Source organism: Platalea leucorodia (assembly GCF_965183815.1).
Source record: "Platalea leucorodia genome assembly, chromosome: 3".
NCBI classification, from domain to species: Eukaryota; Metazoa; Chordata; class Aves; order Pelecaniformes; family Threskiornithidae; genus Platalea; species Platalea leucorodia.
In genome coordinates, this window is record NC_138825.1 from 9111101 (window position 1) to 9129132 (window position 18032).

The 18032-nt window shown below is 43.5% G+C and overlaps 1 protein-coding gene across 1 annotated transcript in view; it reads left to right on the forward strand.

Annotated features, from left to right (window-relative positions):
- The window catches only part of PCSK2 (proprotein convertase subtilisin/kexin type 2), a gene marked incomplete at its 5' end in the record, with an annotated part of 108389 nt that overhangs the window by 79215 nt on the left and 11142 nt on the right, over positions 1 to 18032 (forward strand). Inside the window, 4 exons of the mRNA XM_082306263.1 lie at positions 609 to 697; positions 3400 to 3575; positions 15387 to 15602; positions 16898 to 16998. Of these exons, the coding sequence (XP_082162389.1) occupies positions 609 to 697; positions 3400 to 3575; positions 15387 to 15602; positions 16898 to 16998 (582 nt within the window). The remainder of the gene's footprint in view (positions 1 to 608; positions 698 to 3399; positions 3576 to 15386; positions 15603 to 16897; positions 16999 to 18032) is intronic.

Genomic DNA, 18032 nt, shown 5'->3' on the forward strand with positions numbered 1-18032 from the left:
CTGGCCAGCCGGGCCACAGCTCTGCTGCTGAGGAGCACAGTGACCCTTGTGGCTCCCTTCTGCTACTCCAGCTCAATACTGCACCCACCTCCTTCCATAGCATTTTTTTTGTGGGCAGTGATACGCTCCTGATACATGTTTGAATAGCAAAAAGGCAATCAGACTTTGTTCTGCGGGGTACAAAATAACAGGTATCACGCTGTCAAGTCACAAAAATAAAGGAATTAGTATTGATCTTATTTTTACGCTGTTCTGTCAAGGGACCGTTTCTACTGACTAATAGTTGGTAACAAAGCAGAACGTGTTTGACAGAGTTAAAAAGAAAAGGTCTGAATAACTTCACAGCTAAATGAAGCATAACTATGCATGTTAACCTCGGAGCAAGCAGTGCTCATACTGCAGAGGGGAAATTGATTATCTCCTGCTTCAGGAGGGAATGAGCTCATCCGAGTATCCAAGTACAGCACTCAACAGTTCGCCGTGGAGCGGTTTTCCTCTGAAGTGCTGGGAGCTGACTACGAGGCAAAAACCAGATCGCAGTGATCCAGCTCAATCCAGCACGTGCGTTGTCTGGGGCTCACGTGGTGTCTCTGTCTTCCCTTTTGCAGCCACGGGACGAGGTGTGCGGGAGAGGTGTCTGCTGCTGCCAACAACAACATCTGCGGCGTGGGAGTTGCGTATAACTCCAAGGTGGCAGGTACGGTAGCAATTCAAGCTGTAAATGGTCCATACGCCACTGTGCCTCAGGCAGAACTTCTCCTGCAGAGACAGGGAGCATTGCCCAGGACAGGACTGTAAGTTGGCATTGGGCCATGTGTTTATTACTTTTCACAGTAGCTGGGGAGAGGAATTTCTGCAGGGCTTTGCCTTTTCAATTGAGGGTCTTACACAGCCTCTTTAATAACATAGCAAAGGAACAGCTCTGCTCCTTCTTATGCCAACTCCTGTTTGTATACTTGATTTTGAGTGAATAGTTTCATTTTGAGTGAATAGAATCATTTGTGACAGATCTCATTTTGCAGGAAGTAAAATATAAATTCCTGCTGCACTTAGAAAGTATTTGAAAAGGCAAATCCCGTGCCGCTCTTATTCTTTAGGCTCTCACAGGGCAGGACCTGCAGTGCTGTAAATCTCTGTGGTCGTTGGTTTCCTCTGTTTTAACAAACAATGCAGAGTGGTAGGAGCAGATGCACAGAATGAAATGGGTGGTGCCTGGTGCCCAGCATCCACACCTTGGGTGTGTTGGGTATTTTTACTTCTAACCAGCTCATCTGCACTGATAGACTGAATACAGTGATTGGAGTGAGCTAGGCTCTTGGACAGCATGTGTTGGTTTAGTTTAATCTGAAGAAATCCAGTTTTCCCACTCGAAGACTGTTCCATGATGAGAACCGAGGCACAGCAAGCAGACATAGGGGCTTATGAATTTCACTTTCATTCCCCGATCCACACCAAAACACCAGTGTGGATGCACCCATTGCTTCCTGGGAATAGTTCACAGTGTGTTTGCATGGGCAGCTCTGCTCTGCTTGGCCAGTCCCTGTTTCACCGCGGTGTCAGAAGAATCTGGGGAAGGCTACATTTCACCTGTCACCTACACGATCTAAAGCTGAATATCCATGATAGAAGGGCACCAAGCAATGTTTGCTAAGCTGTTACCCCAAGAAATATCACTGAGAGTTAGTAACTGGCCAGGCAGGTCTAGTGCTTGTCCCCTTTCTTCAGTAATGGTAATGTCCCCTTTGGGGATGGGACGTTTCACAAAATTTACATTCTGGCAATAGCCACTTTTAGAGGAATGTGAATTGAGGCATGGGATTTTGGCTGGACCTCATCTGTATTATTAGTATAACTCTACAACTTCAAGCTGGTTGCTTAAAAATCAAGAGGTGAAATGAAGGCCTTTTCTGTTGACCAACAGCCTACAAACAGCTTTCCATACTTCGTAGCAAAATCCCCACCGGTTTTTGGAAAAGCCAGCCTTTCCTGCCCGAGGACAGCACACACCTGTAGCACCACCGTGTGGTCAGTGGGAACTTGGAAGCTCATGAGAGCTGAGTCTGCTGCTGACGTGATTCAAGGTCCATGTTTGCAGGTGGAATTGGAAATCTGGGGGCATCGTGTGTTTTGCTTCCTCTACCTCTTTTTTGCCCTAAAGTCAAACCAAGTGGCTTGGCTCCTCCTGTTGTTCTTCCACCTCCCTGGGGTCAATAATTAATTCTGTGGTTTTAGTGCAGATCTGCATTTTACATGCACATGAAGGGATTTCTCACTCATTGAGTTTGACTTCATAATTTTTTTGCCTGAATTAGCATATCAGGAATATCCAGCTTTGGTCTGGTTTCTATTTGAAGTTTATACCACTTTTTGCCGCCTCACATTTGGTACATGGATTTCATGTTGAATGTAGTAAAAGCACTGGTGTCTAAATCAGGGTCCTTGCTGCCATTCACACTGTTGGGCTCTGTGGTATTGATTTCTGTCCCATCTGTGTCCTAAAACTGTTGGGAAAAACTGAACTTCAACTCAAGGCTACAAATGAGAGTTGGAATGTGTCCCTGGTTACTCAGGTCTCATCCATCTCATCCATCCATCAGGTCTCAGCCACTGAGAGGTTGGCTATCAGTGAAACTGTCCTATGGGGGGCATGGTGGATGTGAGGGCTTGCGCTGCTGTCTTTGTCACGCTCTCTGGCTTGCTTAGGGCCAACTCTTTAAGGTTTTATGAAGTTGGAATATCCTAGGATTGTATCAATTAAACTTTAACTTGATTTCTACTGCAGTACGGGTTAAAGGAAGCAGGTTTTAGTTTGCTTTTTTATCTAAATACTGGCCATATTTTGCTATTGCGTCTGCATGTTGACACAATGATATTTTCCAGGAAATTGTTGTGTAGTGTGTTTCCCCTCTCTGATTAAATTCTGGAGAAGAACCAAAATAAACAGAAAAATTACTTGAAAGACTAATGAAGAGTCAACACATCACTGAGTATAAATTAGAGATGGAGGGGGGCTTAATCCTTTTCCCTAGTTGTTACAAAATACTATTTTAAATAATATTAATACTATTTACATGCTATGAAACAGTGAGATTGCTGACTACTACTGTTTTAAAAGTGTTTTCAAACAGTAGATGGAAAATACTATGTAATTAGAAAGCTAACAATAAAGTTCTTTCTCTTTCTGGGCCACGCTGCATTGCTGTGGCTGGGTGTTTAAGTGCTGCCATCCTGCTGGGTAAGCACACCCTGGTGAAATGTGAATGGCGAGTGCGGGATTACTGAGTGGGTGAAACTGCCAGTGAATTAAAATACCTGTAACTGGGGGACTTCTCGAGTTGCTGAGATTTCATCTTGTGCTGGATAATGCAAAATTCATGTTTATGTTGATTAAATCTACAGGTATTCGAATGCTCGACCAACCGTTTATGACAGACATTATTGAGGCTTCCTCTATCAGTCATATGCCTCAAGTCATAGATATATATAGTGCCAGCTGGGGACCAACTGATAACGGAAAGACTGTGGATGGACCTAGAGAGCTAACACTGCAAGCGATGGCAGATGGTGTGAACAAGGTAACAGTCTTATTAAATAATCTGAGTACTGGGGCAGAATGATATGTACACACTTGCACTGGAACCAATGACTTGGGAATACATGGTCCTCCCACAGATGTTGCAGAACACAATGCAATTGTGTAAGCTGTACCAACATTTGGCATATTCCAAGGTCTATTCATGTTCTCCCTGCAATATTGTGGCATTGCTTTTATTGCGTAGTCTCGGGATACTGTGCTTTCTTGCATGGAACTGTGTTTATCTCTAGTCAGCTTACATATGCTTTTCATAGGCCATCACAGCCAAAATGGAAGAGCCTGATCCTGTAAATATTCCCCAGGCTGAAACATCCAGCTGTACTACTGACATCACATTGTCTTTTTTGGTGTGCTACCAGTTTAATTATTGTTCTGGATTGGTAGTGTCTTTCAGGTCACTCATATATGGTCATGATAGCTGTGATTGAACCACAACTGTTCAGATGTCCATGGAGTAATATTATTCCCCAGTAGCAGGAGCCTCCTTGTTTATTCCCACCTTTCCACCTCCTTCTAGGAACAGTCTGTGGTCTCTCAGGATCATCCTGGAATCTATTAAACCTGTACTCTATTAGAAGGTTGGGTAAAATGTGTGGCACAACTCAAAAAGAAAACAAATCAGTCCAAAACAAACAAACAAACCTTGTGTGGCTCTGTCTCTGTCTCTTTGGTGTCATGCAGCCAGGACAGCCACAGCTGCTCCTGGTTCTGTAGGGAATGAGCCTCCTCCCCTTGGTTGATCGTAGATGGGTTTCCATAATGAAAAGATCTGAAATTCCCCAGAACATCTGGGGTGGTTTTGTGTGGGAGCTCCGCAGTTACTCATTTTTTGATCTGAATTATTTCTTCCTCTTGCTTGTGCCAGTTTCTCCCACTCTTCATCACCACCTCGCTGTGAGCAGCCTATTCAGTTTACCATGTTTTGTGACACGATAATTAAATCTACTGCTGTGGTAGGTAGTGAAGCATCTAAAGCTTTCTCAAATCCTAAGCCCCAAATGTTTTGCCTATAACAGATGAATTATAGTCATCTTCATGCTCTCGCCCGTAAAATTGGCAATGTACTGCAATAACACAGGAAGACTTGTCACAAATTTTTCCTTTTCTGCTTAGTTTTGTAGTATAAGCTTTACAAACCTCTGACAAGCTCAAAGTCCCTCTGAAGTCATCTTACACAAGCTGTGTTTCTTCTCATGACTTTCTTTCATTTATCTAGTGTTTCCATAAAGATCCCCTTAAATAGCCCTGTCTAGGGGACAATCTCTTAGGTATGCGACACAGTTGATATATTTTTAGCAATACCTTGATGTCTTATAGTTAGTGGATACTTGATCTTCTTTCCACTGATGTTGTTTGGAGCAGACATAAACTCTGAATATAGAAAAATTCCCATATAATTTTTGTGTTATTCTCCTCCCATGCAGAACTCATCTAAAAGTAACAGAAAAGGCACTAATAACCTTGGCAGGGGAATGTAAACTGAACTACATAGAGGTATTTTACCTTCTCAAGAGCAGCAGGTATTAAACTGTAGTCATGTTTTTTTTGCAGTTTGGTATTTAAAAGATCTTTCAATTAACTTGCTATGGTATCACCATATGCTTTAGTTTGTGGAGTTACGTTGGAATTAACCTTCTCTTTAAATGCTAAGTATAGGAGAAGGGATTTTTCTCTTCTGTTTTATTGTCTGGTCATAGTCCCATACTTGGGAGTATTGGGCATATTACTTCTTTAATGCCTTCCCCTTAGAAATGTTTGTAATTCTCCTTAAGAAATAATTTGCAATATTAAGATCAGACGGGGCCCTGAGATCTCTTGGGTTGAATGCTTGTGAAGGAGAGAGAATGGTGCCAGTGAGCTGCACTCTGGGAAGGATTGCTTTTGTACCTTGTCAGAAAGCATAAAATTAACAGGAGAGCCTGCATTAGGAAAGCAGTTATGTCAAACAAGCATTGCAGAATTAGAGAGTAGAAGGAACGATATTGGCTTCTGCCTAAGAAAGATATTGTTGTCCAGGGACAATTACACTTAATTTTATAGCGGCAGTATCCCAGCAATCTCCTGGCAATATGTGCATGAAAGAGGCAGCTCCACCCCAAATAAATCCCTTTGCATTGCAATCATAGCTTTATTTTGCTCCCTTATTTTGCTCGTTACATTTCCTGTCATAGAAGGGTTTTTGGGTATAATTTGTTCTGATCTTTTTGTGGAGAGCCAGATTTTCTAAAGATATTTCAAGATGTCAGTGGATGCTGGGTACTCTCTGCGGTGCTTTGAAAAACCCACTACAGACTTTCCTGCATGTAAAGGAAGACTATCATGATATCACACCCTTTTATCTAGTTTAGGTCTGTAATATATGCACCAAATTCTCTATTGACTGTACAAATGTAAATCTAATTTATGATCATTTTTCAGAATAAAACCCCTTCTTATTAAAGAGAAAAGTATCTTTTATAAACTGAGAGACAAATAAATGTAGGAATTCTTTTTCTCAGTCTAGGGCTGATTCTCACCAGTGATGGTTCATGAATTAGTGATGAAGCTGAAATATTGGCAGGGAGGAAGCAACATGCTGAGAATAAAAACGTGTTATTAAACTAAAAGCAATACTTTCAAATGTCCTAGAAGGAGATGTAATCTTGCGCAGAGCAAGATTAATATCCTTGCTTCTAATGCAATAAACTAAAAATAAATAAGTGGGAGTGATACGAAATTCTTACGGGGAATATGCAGTTGACTGAGTTGGCAGACACAGGTACCATTTACCCTGTTGCCAGCATACGCGGGAACCCAGCTCAAGGAGGAACTCACTGACGAGAGTTTCATCCTTCCCCCAAACTCGGTTCCACTGTCATGTCCTTTTGAAGTCCTCCTTCCAGAGCTGCTGAGATGCCGGGGGTAACTAGTCACCTGATAACAGTAAGATGACGTTAACTGCAGAAACTGTGAGACTTCTTCTTTGTATGTCTGGTTTTATGGCTTGAGCCGTGCAGCCATAACCAGGTGGGCTAAGGCTGATACATCTTCTTACCTTCCTTCTTCCATTTCCCGTTCCTGGCATTTGTAAGCTAGTTCTTACCTTCTGTCTCAGTCTTACCTTCACTTCAGCGTGCTCTTCACTTGTAAGGTAAATAGCATAAATAAAGGCAGCACTAAAACAGCGTAATTAACAACAGCAGAATCTGTCCATCACATTGGCAACGCCTTTATGGGCTCTTTTACTAACAGCTTTTCTAAGGCTGAACACAAAGGGGATAGCATGTGCATGAACTCAGTGTCAGTGTAATACATGTAATCAGAAGGTATTGGGGACTCAAGCTGCTTTTTGTTATTAAGCTACGATCTCACTCATTTTTAGTGCAATCTACACTTCACTGTGTTATCTCATGACTTTTGCTCAGGGGCAGTAGTCAGCAGAGTGAATGGGTCACTGAATAGTGGTAGTTGCACCGCAAAGATAAATGAGCTAGCTCACGGCTGAATTAGCAGGTGCTTGAGAATAGGGATTGAAAGAGTTTCATACACACAAACATCCACAAGCAGTTTGGCAGTTACCAGCACTGGTTTGACACAAACAATCTTACCTAGTGCAAATTCCAGCTGCTAGAAAACACGTACTTGGGATGTACTTGGAAAGGATTTAATACAGCTTCTAGTTTTTAAAGACCAGGTTGAAACTTGTGAGTATCTAGTACCTGCCTAATGAGGAGGTCTTGCACTCACCCTTGGCTGTGGGGCACGTGATGCTGGCTGCCAGCTGTAACAGGAGGCAGTGCTGGACTGCGTCCAAGACAGATAGCCTGTTGTGGACTACCCTAAGGGATAAGGGGCAAATGCTGTTCTGTCTGGTGAAAGAGAGATCCAGAGAATGCACTCTGTCACTCGGTCTCTTTCTCTAAACACACTTGCCAGGAGCAAAAAATTGATATCCTTAGTGAGATTTTATTATCTGGCCTCTAGACTTCGTCTGAGCCACATCTATGGTCAGCAGCAGGTTATGGGGTCTAGGGAGAAAAGGTATATGTTTCTTTACGGTCTCAGTAAATCACCAACCTAACATTGTTCTGGGCTTGTCTCTTAGCCCTGCACCAAGACCAGGCTGCTCATATGCTTGGTTTCATCACTCCTAATCACTCTGTGTCACATATTTGCAGATATATTTCTGTGATGAGCTATGGCGGGATTTTATAGCAGGGGCAGAAATACAAACTAAAATTTAGAGCAGAGCAAGAAACCAGGATGATGGGCTCAGGACCAAGCAGCCCAGCAGTGTTGAGCACAGCTAGCTATCTCATCTGATTGAGCGGTACTTTCATTTCAGAGAAGGGGGAGTGAGCTGGTGGTAGCATTTTATATATAGCGTGGCTGGACAAAGCAATGCTTTGTGATTTACATATCCCTTGTCTGACCTGTGCTTACCCACTTTCGGGGCTAGACAGCTTGGAGGGACAGGTAGGGATAGTAGATGGGATTCCTGTGACAACACAACTCTCTTAAATATAGACTTTTTGTTCTCTGGTACCTTGCATCCAGAACTGTATCAGCAGTCATCTTAAACAGGAAAAGGTAACTAGCTCAAGAACTAATTCCACCCATGTTTTATGGTACCTTGTGTCTTTAATGCAATATCCAGTAAACGTTTCTTATTTGCCATTTTATGAGTCCAGTTCTTTCCAGCTTCAGCTATTGGAATTTAAGGCAGTAAAAAGAAATAATCAAGCTAAGCTGGTCTCTACCTATTGCGTTTTTATGATGTAGGCTTTTATATTAGTAGGTTGTGAGGAATTGCTCACGGACTGAATTAATTTCTTGAGACTTTGCCGGCTCAGCCAGAATATATAAGACATGATCCATTTGTGCTTGTGCTGGTGAAAAACGTTGTTGCTTCCATAATATGGTTTTACCTAAGAAAATGCTGCACAAGTACAAATGGCCAGGGGAGCAATATTAAGAATTTATAGTCTCATTATGGCTCTGTAATTGGGCTCACCAATGAAAGAAGAAAGGATGGTGTTAAAAACAGAAGGAAATATTTGTCATTTGCCTTTCTCCAAGGCCACAGATCATTGTGTTATTGTTCTTTGAAATATGCTGAAGATAGCACATTAATAAAGTATATGCAGTTAGATACCTCTAACATCATTTTATTTGCTCAGCAGCGGAGCGAGGATAGGGAAATTAGTTTGTGATCTGGCAACCATCTGATTACTCCATTTCTGAGGAAGCCTTACAAGCTTTATAACTTGGGAGCCCTCTACTATCATATTGCTATTGTGTCTGGAATATGCATTATGATTCCATGCCTTGTCTTATTTATGTAAGCTATAATCAAACCTTATTAAAACCCCACACGAGTATGTTGTATCTGCTTGGAATTCTGAAGTCACCCCGTTCATCTGACGGGATATTTTCAGGCTTTTATAAAACAGCACGACCAGCTTTTCTGACCTGGTGATGGGATACAGGACCTTTCACTGAGTACGTGACCCAGGTTTGGAGATCAGTCTGTGACCATCTGCTCTCCTGCCACAGGTGGGGGAATGGGCATGTGCCTCTGAGGACAGCGCTAGGCAAAACCCCAGTGCTACTGATTTCTGTTGTGATACTGGCCTCCTTAGGGATGCCTTGGTCAGCTCAGGACCTTGGCTGTCGTAGGTTTGGCCTTCGCATGGGCCTGTGACAGGGTTAAATATTGCCCTTCACAAAGACTCAAATGACTGTCACATAAAGAGCAGAAAGCTGCGGCTGGGCCAACATGGCAATATTTGTAAGCTCCAAATATAAATATTTTCTTTATTGACATGTAAATTACTGTTTTCTAAGGCGGCAAGACAATAATGTAGCCTCAAAATGTAGATTTGGCTGTCTCACTCTGACCCCAGGAGTGTGTTTGCCTAATCTCTGTGGTGCAACTCGGTAGCCATGTGCTTTTGCTTCCCAGCAAGGCTGATGCTACAAGCCCGGAACCTTTGCACAGTGTTGCAGGATCCACAGGTGAAGCTGTGAGGCCAGGGTTCACCACACCAGTTGGGAGCTCTGGGCAGAGACACCAGCATCGTCACTGTGGAAAGTAAATTGGGTGTTTAGAATCTTTTCTGCTGTGGTAATCTAGTTCACAAATACTGAAAAGAGGATGGGATTGATTTTTGCGAATATTATTGATACCAGAAGTATGCCTGCAGAATTGTTGGACTAGAGTAATGCATTATCACTTGTACTACACAGCCTGGGATCCAACAAAAAAGGAATGGATAATTAAAATGTTTTTTTCTCAGCATTTTCAAAGTTCCCTGCCCATTTCCCTGCTGGACTGAACCCTAATTGAGGCCTAATGCTCCCTCTCTTCACCAAAAGTGTAATTTTCCATTCATTTCTCTTGGTTAACAGAAGTCCATCCAGTTTCAACAGTAATTTATACATAGAAAATGGCTCAAGCGTTATTTTTAGCGAAAGGAGGTATTAACAATTATGCAATTAATTGGGGGTTGGTGGCTGGGAGTTCGGTACTCTTCTGTGACCAAGTCTAGAATAAGTTACATAAAGCCTTTTGTTAGGGTTTAACAAGTATAGGGCTTAGTTGTTTGCGAATCTCGTATGCAGCAGTCTCTTGTACTTGGGCAACTATTACTTGACCCAAATAGTTTCAGAAATCTGCTAAGAGGAAACAGCCAGCCAGTTATTGAAGGCAACAAAATATGAAAGGGACAAAAAGAGGAGAAGCACGACTGAAACACGGTTCCAAGTGACGGTCGTCCTCTGTGTAGCAGCCGAGTGTTTACCTGAGTTCCCGCTCCTACCAAAACAGCCTTTCCTCCTTCCCCATTGAATGCCTGAGGGTTAGACAGGCCAACAGTGGAGGGATACCACCTTCAGCAGCGTTGAATTTGAGTAGGATAACCCAGCTGCTGTGACTTGTGGGTGTGCTGGGCAGGCCAGACATCTCGGGCTTTTCCAAGGGCACAGTACAGCAGCTCCAGGCTTTCGGAAGGGGCTGGACATGGGAGAAGTGCTAAGGCATTCACCTCAAACAAGAGAGCTGTGCCCCCGAACGTGTGCAGTGGCAAACTTTGGAAATCCAAATATGTTTCCTGCTTAAAACTTTGGTGTCACTGTGGTTAAATTGAGATTACTTGGCTGGCCGTCAGGCATGTGTTTCTGCCGAGATTTTGCTTCAGATTTTGGCACTCCCCAAGAAGTCAGTATAGGAAAGGAGCAAAGGGATCCAGGAAGTCACAGGCTACCAGATTGCTCTGGGCAAATCAGCCTGGCGGATGCAGAGCTAGCTGGAGGAGCCAGGCGAGCGAGGGCTCAATGGGCTGTCCAGCTGGCACCACGTCAGCTATGCAGGAACACGCGAGCAGGCTTCTGAAAACCCTGGCAGTGCAAAAGATGAGCAGCGGTTCAGCGATGCCAAGGACTCGCTGCCTCCAGCTGGCTTACGCCGCATAGCCAGACTGCTCGGGCTCAGGCGTGGTGGGGAGACCAAGGCAGAGCAAGGTCTCTGCATAGGCTCCTGGACATCCCAGCCCAGTGCCCCCCGCCAAGTCACGACAGCGGGCCAGTGGTCCCACAGCTCTCCCACAGTCTGTCCTTGCCTTGGCCTGCCCCAGCCTGGGGGCACGATGGCGATTTCGCGTTGCTGGCCTGGGCTGCAACCTACACTTTTCTGAGATAATTAGCAATCGTTACTGAAGGATGCGGATTTTAATTACAAAACACGTAAGGATTTTCAAATAATTCAGTCCTGAGGAGAAAGAAATGCTCTTTTCAGAGGAAAACACAGTTGAAATTAACAGGGGATGGAAACTGAGTCCTAGTCATAAGTCTGTAGGACCCATGGCAAAGACTTGAAAAATCTGTGGAATTTTTCACTTTCCCTGGAAAACCAGCCTATCTCTTACCGTAGCAGGCACATAAATTGCTATTAAATTACATAGAAGGTGCTGAAACACTTCTGTTTTCTTAAGGGGAAGAATTACAAAATAGCTATCATATGTCACGCAAAAAGAAAGGTGCTTATAAAATAATACATGCTTTGAATTTGTTACAGAAAGCAATTTCCAGTTCTGTAATTTGTCATATTTTTTTCAAATGTGCTTCATCTGCATTTTCTTCCTTAGACATGGGACGGTCCATAAGCATCAGCAAACCATTTGGCTGTCCTTATCCTGAAATACCTTTTCACTGCACCTAAAAAACCCCACCTCCTCACAGTCAGGTGCTGCTTTTTTTTCTTCTTATCCCGAGCCCATCTGCCTGCTGGTGTCCCGATGCTCTCGTTCCCTGGTACTTGGCTTTTCAGGGCAGGAGTCCATCCTTTGTTTTAAGCTTGTACTGTTTGGAAACTGTTAGTCCTAATCTACGACTGAAGGATTAGGCCAAAGCCAAAGGGCATTAGAAACGTGCTGTAAAGACTTTTACGTTCCTTTCATCCCTCTGTAGCAAGCCCGATGGCCAGGCGGGAGTGGGTGAACTAGAGGAGCCAAGGTGGAGGCTGTGCCATGTTAGAGGCCCATCTGTTATTCACACGGGCACTTCCCAGCCTTGATGGGAAAGGTCAGGGAAGCTGGAGGAGATTTATTTGTCAGTTTTTATCTGGATAGTGTGATCCAACAATCAAAACTTCAAGAAACGCTGGCTTAGGCACTAGCCCAGCAAGCATGATGAATGAACACAATAACAAAAAAAAAGTTCAAGATGTGCCTGAAGTTACGTAAAGTGAATTGGGCTGCAGTCCCCTGCCAACTCACTTTTGCAACGTAGTTCAGTAAAGAAGTTTTTCTGGGATTATGCTCTTTAGAAGATGAGAAAAGGGGTAAGAAAATTTCTCAGGGATATTTTTTGCTGGTAGCACAGCATCCCACGAAGGACACTGGAAATAGAAAACCTGCTGTTTCTGCAATGAGAGCTTCTCAGTAGCTGTCTGTGACTTTCTAAGCATATAGCCTTGCCCAAATTTAATTCTGGTTCTCTCTGAATTGAGAGGTGGGCCTCTCTTGGGCTAGCGCTAAATGCACCGAGATCCATTTTCAGCTCTGAGTGAGACGCAGCTTCAGATGGCTCAGAAGTGTGGGTGCTTCACTGGGCATCGCTTTTGGGGGAAATGAGCAGGTTTCAACAGGATTCTGGAGGAAAGATCCTCTTTAAAATGTATCTTATTATCTTGCTGGTCTTCTCTTTTTTTCCCTGAATCTTCCTTCAGGCTCCCTCTGGTGTTTGTAGTGTGTATTACTACCACCACTTCCAGTCCTGGTTTTGGCCTGAATTTACAGCAGCCTAAGTTGAGTGACATCACTGAATTTTTCGTGGTTCGTATAAGGTCGAGATGCACATAGGAGTTTTCAGCTGGGTTTAAATGTGACACTTAGTTGACCCAACTTAGATTTTTCTGGTTTAGACTGCTACCATCCAGAGAATTGAAAATTCACTTCCCCTGAAGCCATACATTCTGTCTGGTGAATGAAACAATGCGTGAGGACAGCCACCAAAGAGTTTGCCTGTGCAAACTATCCAACTACTGCAGGTCTGGCTGTGGGAAATGTAAGAAACAAGTCCTAAGCATCATTGCAAATAATGCCGTGAGCTGCTCTCAGTTTATTCCAGTAGTGTTTGCTCCTCTTTCCACTCCTGGCTAAAATGGAAAGGCGATTGAAATTAGAGTGTTAAGAGGTGAATTATGGTTTTTAACTAAGCCATACTTGTGGATGTGATGCTTATAGAAGTGGTATCCTGAGGCCATTCTCACCTTACAGTAATTACATGCAGAAAACCTGTCCCCAGCAGCACTCAAGCAGGCTAACTCCACCCATGAACTCGAGTCCAAATTTCGCTTCCTCCGTGGATTCCCCCTGCTCCCCACCAGCAATCTGTTACGCCCATTTGCTGCCATTCTGCCGCAAATCCCACTCGTGGGGTGAAATGCTGCACAGCAATACCCGGTTTTGGCAGCACGGAACAATTTGCCGAGCAGGGCTAAGTCTGCTTCCCCATGCTGAACACTGCAGACGCTAACTTCCAGGCACCAAGCTGCTTTTGTGAATTTATCACATGAAAATGAAGTGTTTCCTCTCCCTTAAAAATGGCTGGGAGGAAGAGGTTGTTTAAGAACGGGTCTGTACATGCCAAACATCCTATTCCTGGCACCCGCAGCCACCTGCTCTCTGCGTTGGGCAGCAGCCTGCCTTTTTGGGACAGAGAGGGATGTGCTCGAGCTGCCGCCGAGGCTGTCCAAAGGAGGCAGATGGTGGCAAGGTGGTGTGATGGCATACGTGGGCATGATGGCAAGCTTGGGATGTAGCTTCTGAAGTGAGTCCAAAGCCCAGGGTTGGGCCCTGCAGGGGAAAAAGTCAAAGGGAAAAAAGGCATAACTGTTCTTGTTATGCTGAACTTTTTTATTTTTTAAAATAATTTGCTGGAATTAATTTCTTCTTAGAGTATATATTTTTGCAACAGTATCCTCCTCCTTTAAAACTCAAATGCTTGATCTCAGATCTTTATGGGAGTTCTTAGACCGATTTCAATAAGCTTTTTCATAGTCATCATCTTTATTATGAAAATCTATGTCCTGAGATGTTATGTACCCCAGTGGCAGCAAACCTGCTGTGCAATTCAGTGGATTATAATGCAACTCACTAACGTGCTTGAAGTAATGAGGTTGCTCTGTTCAGTGGGGTATGATGAAAAATAGAAGCTGCTGCTGGGAGCTCAGATTTGATTTAAATTCCTGGCAGAAAAGGTTCCCTATTAAAATACCATTGCAGGTTGCTATGTTTGTATGTTGTTTAGCTTCCATTTCATGCTGGACAATGAAGAGGCCAGAAGAGATTTTTTTCCTACCTTCTGCCCAATGCACATGAACAGTACGTTTAAATTGAGGCCTTGTGCCCTTTGTTGCTGTTGGAAGTAAAACATTGGTTGCATTAGATTAAATGCAGAGAGACATGGTGTCTGTGCTGGAACCAGTGGGAGATCTGAGCTTTGGGTTCAGTAGCACGGATCTTTCCCTGAGTGTCAGGGTTCTCAGGTCTAACGCTCTTCCAGGCAGCCCCTACCTCTCCTAGTATGGGATGAGGAGAAGGAGCTGAGTTGATCCCTTCCCACTCCTTGCCTATCTGGAAGTTGGGGAGAGGATATGGATTTCTTTCCTTTAACTAATGGGCAGCCCTTATAGCTGCCCTTCGACTTCAGTCTCTCCCATCCATCTCTCGCCTTCTCTGTGTAATTGGTAGACCATCTTTCTGTAGGTGATTCATATGGTCCCATAACTTTATTTTCTGCTTAGTAGTAGAAGCTGGTTTGTCAGAAAAACAGCTCTGAGTCAGCGATACCTTTGGAGAAAAATCTATTGAGAGAAAAAGGTGCCAGCTTTACAGTTTTTTAGCCATTGCCTGACCCTAATTGGTTCTTAGAAACCCAGCGTGTGAGATGCCCTATATCCCTTTTAAAAGCACACTTCCCTCATAGCACTTAGACCTTGACATAAACGCTAACGAATCCATAAAACGTCGTAGCATCTGGCACAGGAGCCTTCAGGGCATCAAGCAAAACAGGAGATAAATGGAAGTGCTCTGTGTACGTAAGGTTGCAGAACTGGCTGTGGCTGCCGGTTAACCGGATTTAATAACTTGCAAAAGTCCATGTTATTTCAGCTTAAGTTTGATTTAGATTTTGTTTGGACCAGTTTTCTCCTTTATAGATGCCTAGCTTTACAATTAGATGTGCAGTTTAAAGTAGCTGCTATCTCCTATTTGCAATTTAACCCAAGAGGGTCAACTTTCCCCTTTCACAGGGCCGAGGCGGCAAAGGAAGCATCTATGTCTGGGCCTCTGGAGATGGTGGCAGCTATGATGACTGTAACTGTGACGGTTATGCATCGAGCATGTGGACAATCTCCATCAATTCTGCTATAAATGATGGACGGACAGCTCTGTATGATGAAAGCTGCTCTTCAACCTTAGCCTCCACCTTTAGTAACGGGAGGAAGAGAAATCCGGAGGCTGGCGTGGTGAGTCCAGATATTATTGTCCTGTTGCTGCTGTCTTTGTGCACTCCCACGACCTATTACAACTCCGTCTGCTTTGGAGCAGCAGATGGTCCTTTGTTGAGACGGATATTTTCTTATCTGCAGTACGTGATCGTGCCAAAACTGTCAGCTGAGGAGATGTGGGATTAATATTGGGAAAAGCAATGATCTTCCATCTCTTAGAGCTTCATGTAGTTGGTGCTTCCTTTTATCAGAAACCAGATTTAGACGTTCAATTGCACTCTTTCCATAGTACAGTGTGATAAAAGGTCTCTGTAAAAATGTAAATGAAAAGTGTCAACATCTGAGATCATGCTTACTTGTACTGGCAGAGCAGTCATGAGCCAGACTTCTGCTCTACTAGAAGCTACCCAGAGCAGAAAGACATTCAGTCACTGCAGAGGAAACGGGGGGGTTCGGATCACCCTCAGTCTCATACCGAGCAGTGCAAGAACATCGTACTCAAGTCCCCTACAGGGCTGTGCCTACAACTGGGGAATATGCAGTTTCTGTTCAAGTGTAACTGGGATTCTCTTCCCCTGTACTGACCACTGCTCTTCAGCACCTTCAGACTAGCCAGGACATAGTCTAATTCACAGAGTGGAAAATTCAGGTGTAATAACTCAAGGTCAGTCTTTGCCAAAAGCCTTTGTATGTTTTCCTTGGCCCTGTCTCAAACCCAAAGACACGTTGTAGCATCCTAAATGCCCCTGTGCAGTAGCAGATGGAAAAATACTGGTTTCTGTCTTGATAGCGGCTGATATCAGCCAAGATGATCTGTGGCACCTTTGTAATTATCACCGTAAAATATACTTCTAAGGTTTCCTTCTGGTCTCTTCTAGTGACTGATCTGCATAGAAGATAGCAACTTGGTACTGCTGTTGGTTCTGGAGTTGCACAAATGTTAAAAAGCTTAATTCTGCTAACAATTCTGGTTTCAAATCCTTCTGATAACCACAAAGGAATTTTAAGGCCTTTGGTTAGACTGTGTTTGTATGAAATAAATGACATCCATATGAGTTTATGACTTCTAAGTGGTAACGAACATTGTTTTCCTACATCATAATTTATTCTTGCATTCCCACCTTCTGTAACTATGTCTCACCATGGTTTTAAATTGATACACTATTCTAAATAAGAAAACAGATCCTAGGAACAAACACACAGGTACTCTGAAGAGCAAGGGCACGAACTCCACTTTCTGTATTTTTCCGAGTCTGTAGCTGCAAGGAAAATGGACTAGCTAGTTTCATTAATTATGTTTAATATCATTGCAGGCTACAACAGATTTATATGGCAACTGCACCCTGCGTCACTCAGGAACGTCTGCAGCTGCCCCTGAAGCAGCCGGAGTGTTCGCCTTGGCCCTGGAGGCTAAGTATGCTGTTGAGAAATTCCTTGTGAGCTCTAGAGAGAGGGCCTGCGGTTTGTTTGATGTTGTTCATCATACAAGCTGGCTGGCTGTGGCATGGGGCTAGAACGAGCAGCTAACAAGCTGCCTGCTGCAGCGGTGATGGAGCGACAGTCTTGCCAAAGCCATGTAACAGATACATTTTGGCTGACTCGCTCTCTGTGTCCTCTCCATCCATTGCTTCCAGGGGTTTGTCTTCTCCAGCACTGTTTGGAGGGAGAGATTATTTCATTTCTTCACATATCCAGTGGGAAATGCCCAGCCTACAAAAACATAAGAACGAACCTACGGTATCAGAGAGGAGTTCATCTTGTGCCACATCTTCAATGACAGATGCTTAGGGGAGAGTACAACAAACGGGGATGAAGAGCAATCTTTCAGTAACAGCTTTGGCAATCAGTGGTTTGGAGAGAGAGCAGTCAGCCTGTCCTGTTTAATAGCCGCAGGCAGATTTATCTTCCTTGAATTTGTTTAACTCTTTTTCAACTTGTCTGTATTTGGCACCTGTATCATCCAGTGGCAATCAGTTCCACAGTAATAATAGTTTTTGGCGATGGTGGTGAGGAATATTTCCTTTGTTTTTTCTTAACCCATTACTGGTAATTTGCTTCTGTGCTACATAATTGCTCTGTATATCTTGCTTCATTATCTTCTTCTCTAATGATTAGGAAAAGTTTTCCTTACAATAACCTATGCCATCTTTTTACTTTCTGTTAAATTATTTTATGAAGTGAGACAACATTTGCTCAGGTGTACAGCTTCAGTTGCTGTAACCACAGCATGAAGTGAGCACTATGCACATAGTTTTCTTCAACAGTATGCAGAAGAATGAAGATTTGGCAGAGGAGACAAAGTTTCTACCATTAGCAGAGCAATGATGGTTGTGCTCAGAGCATGACTTGGGCCAAGTCTCATTTTTCAGGTTTTATACATGTAAAACACACATGCCAAGTGTTTAACTTTAGATGATGAATCCTTCTACTATCAAATTCATTCTGTGG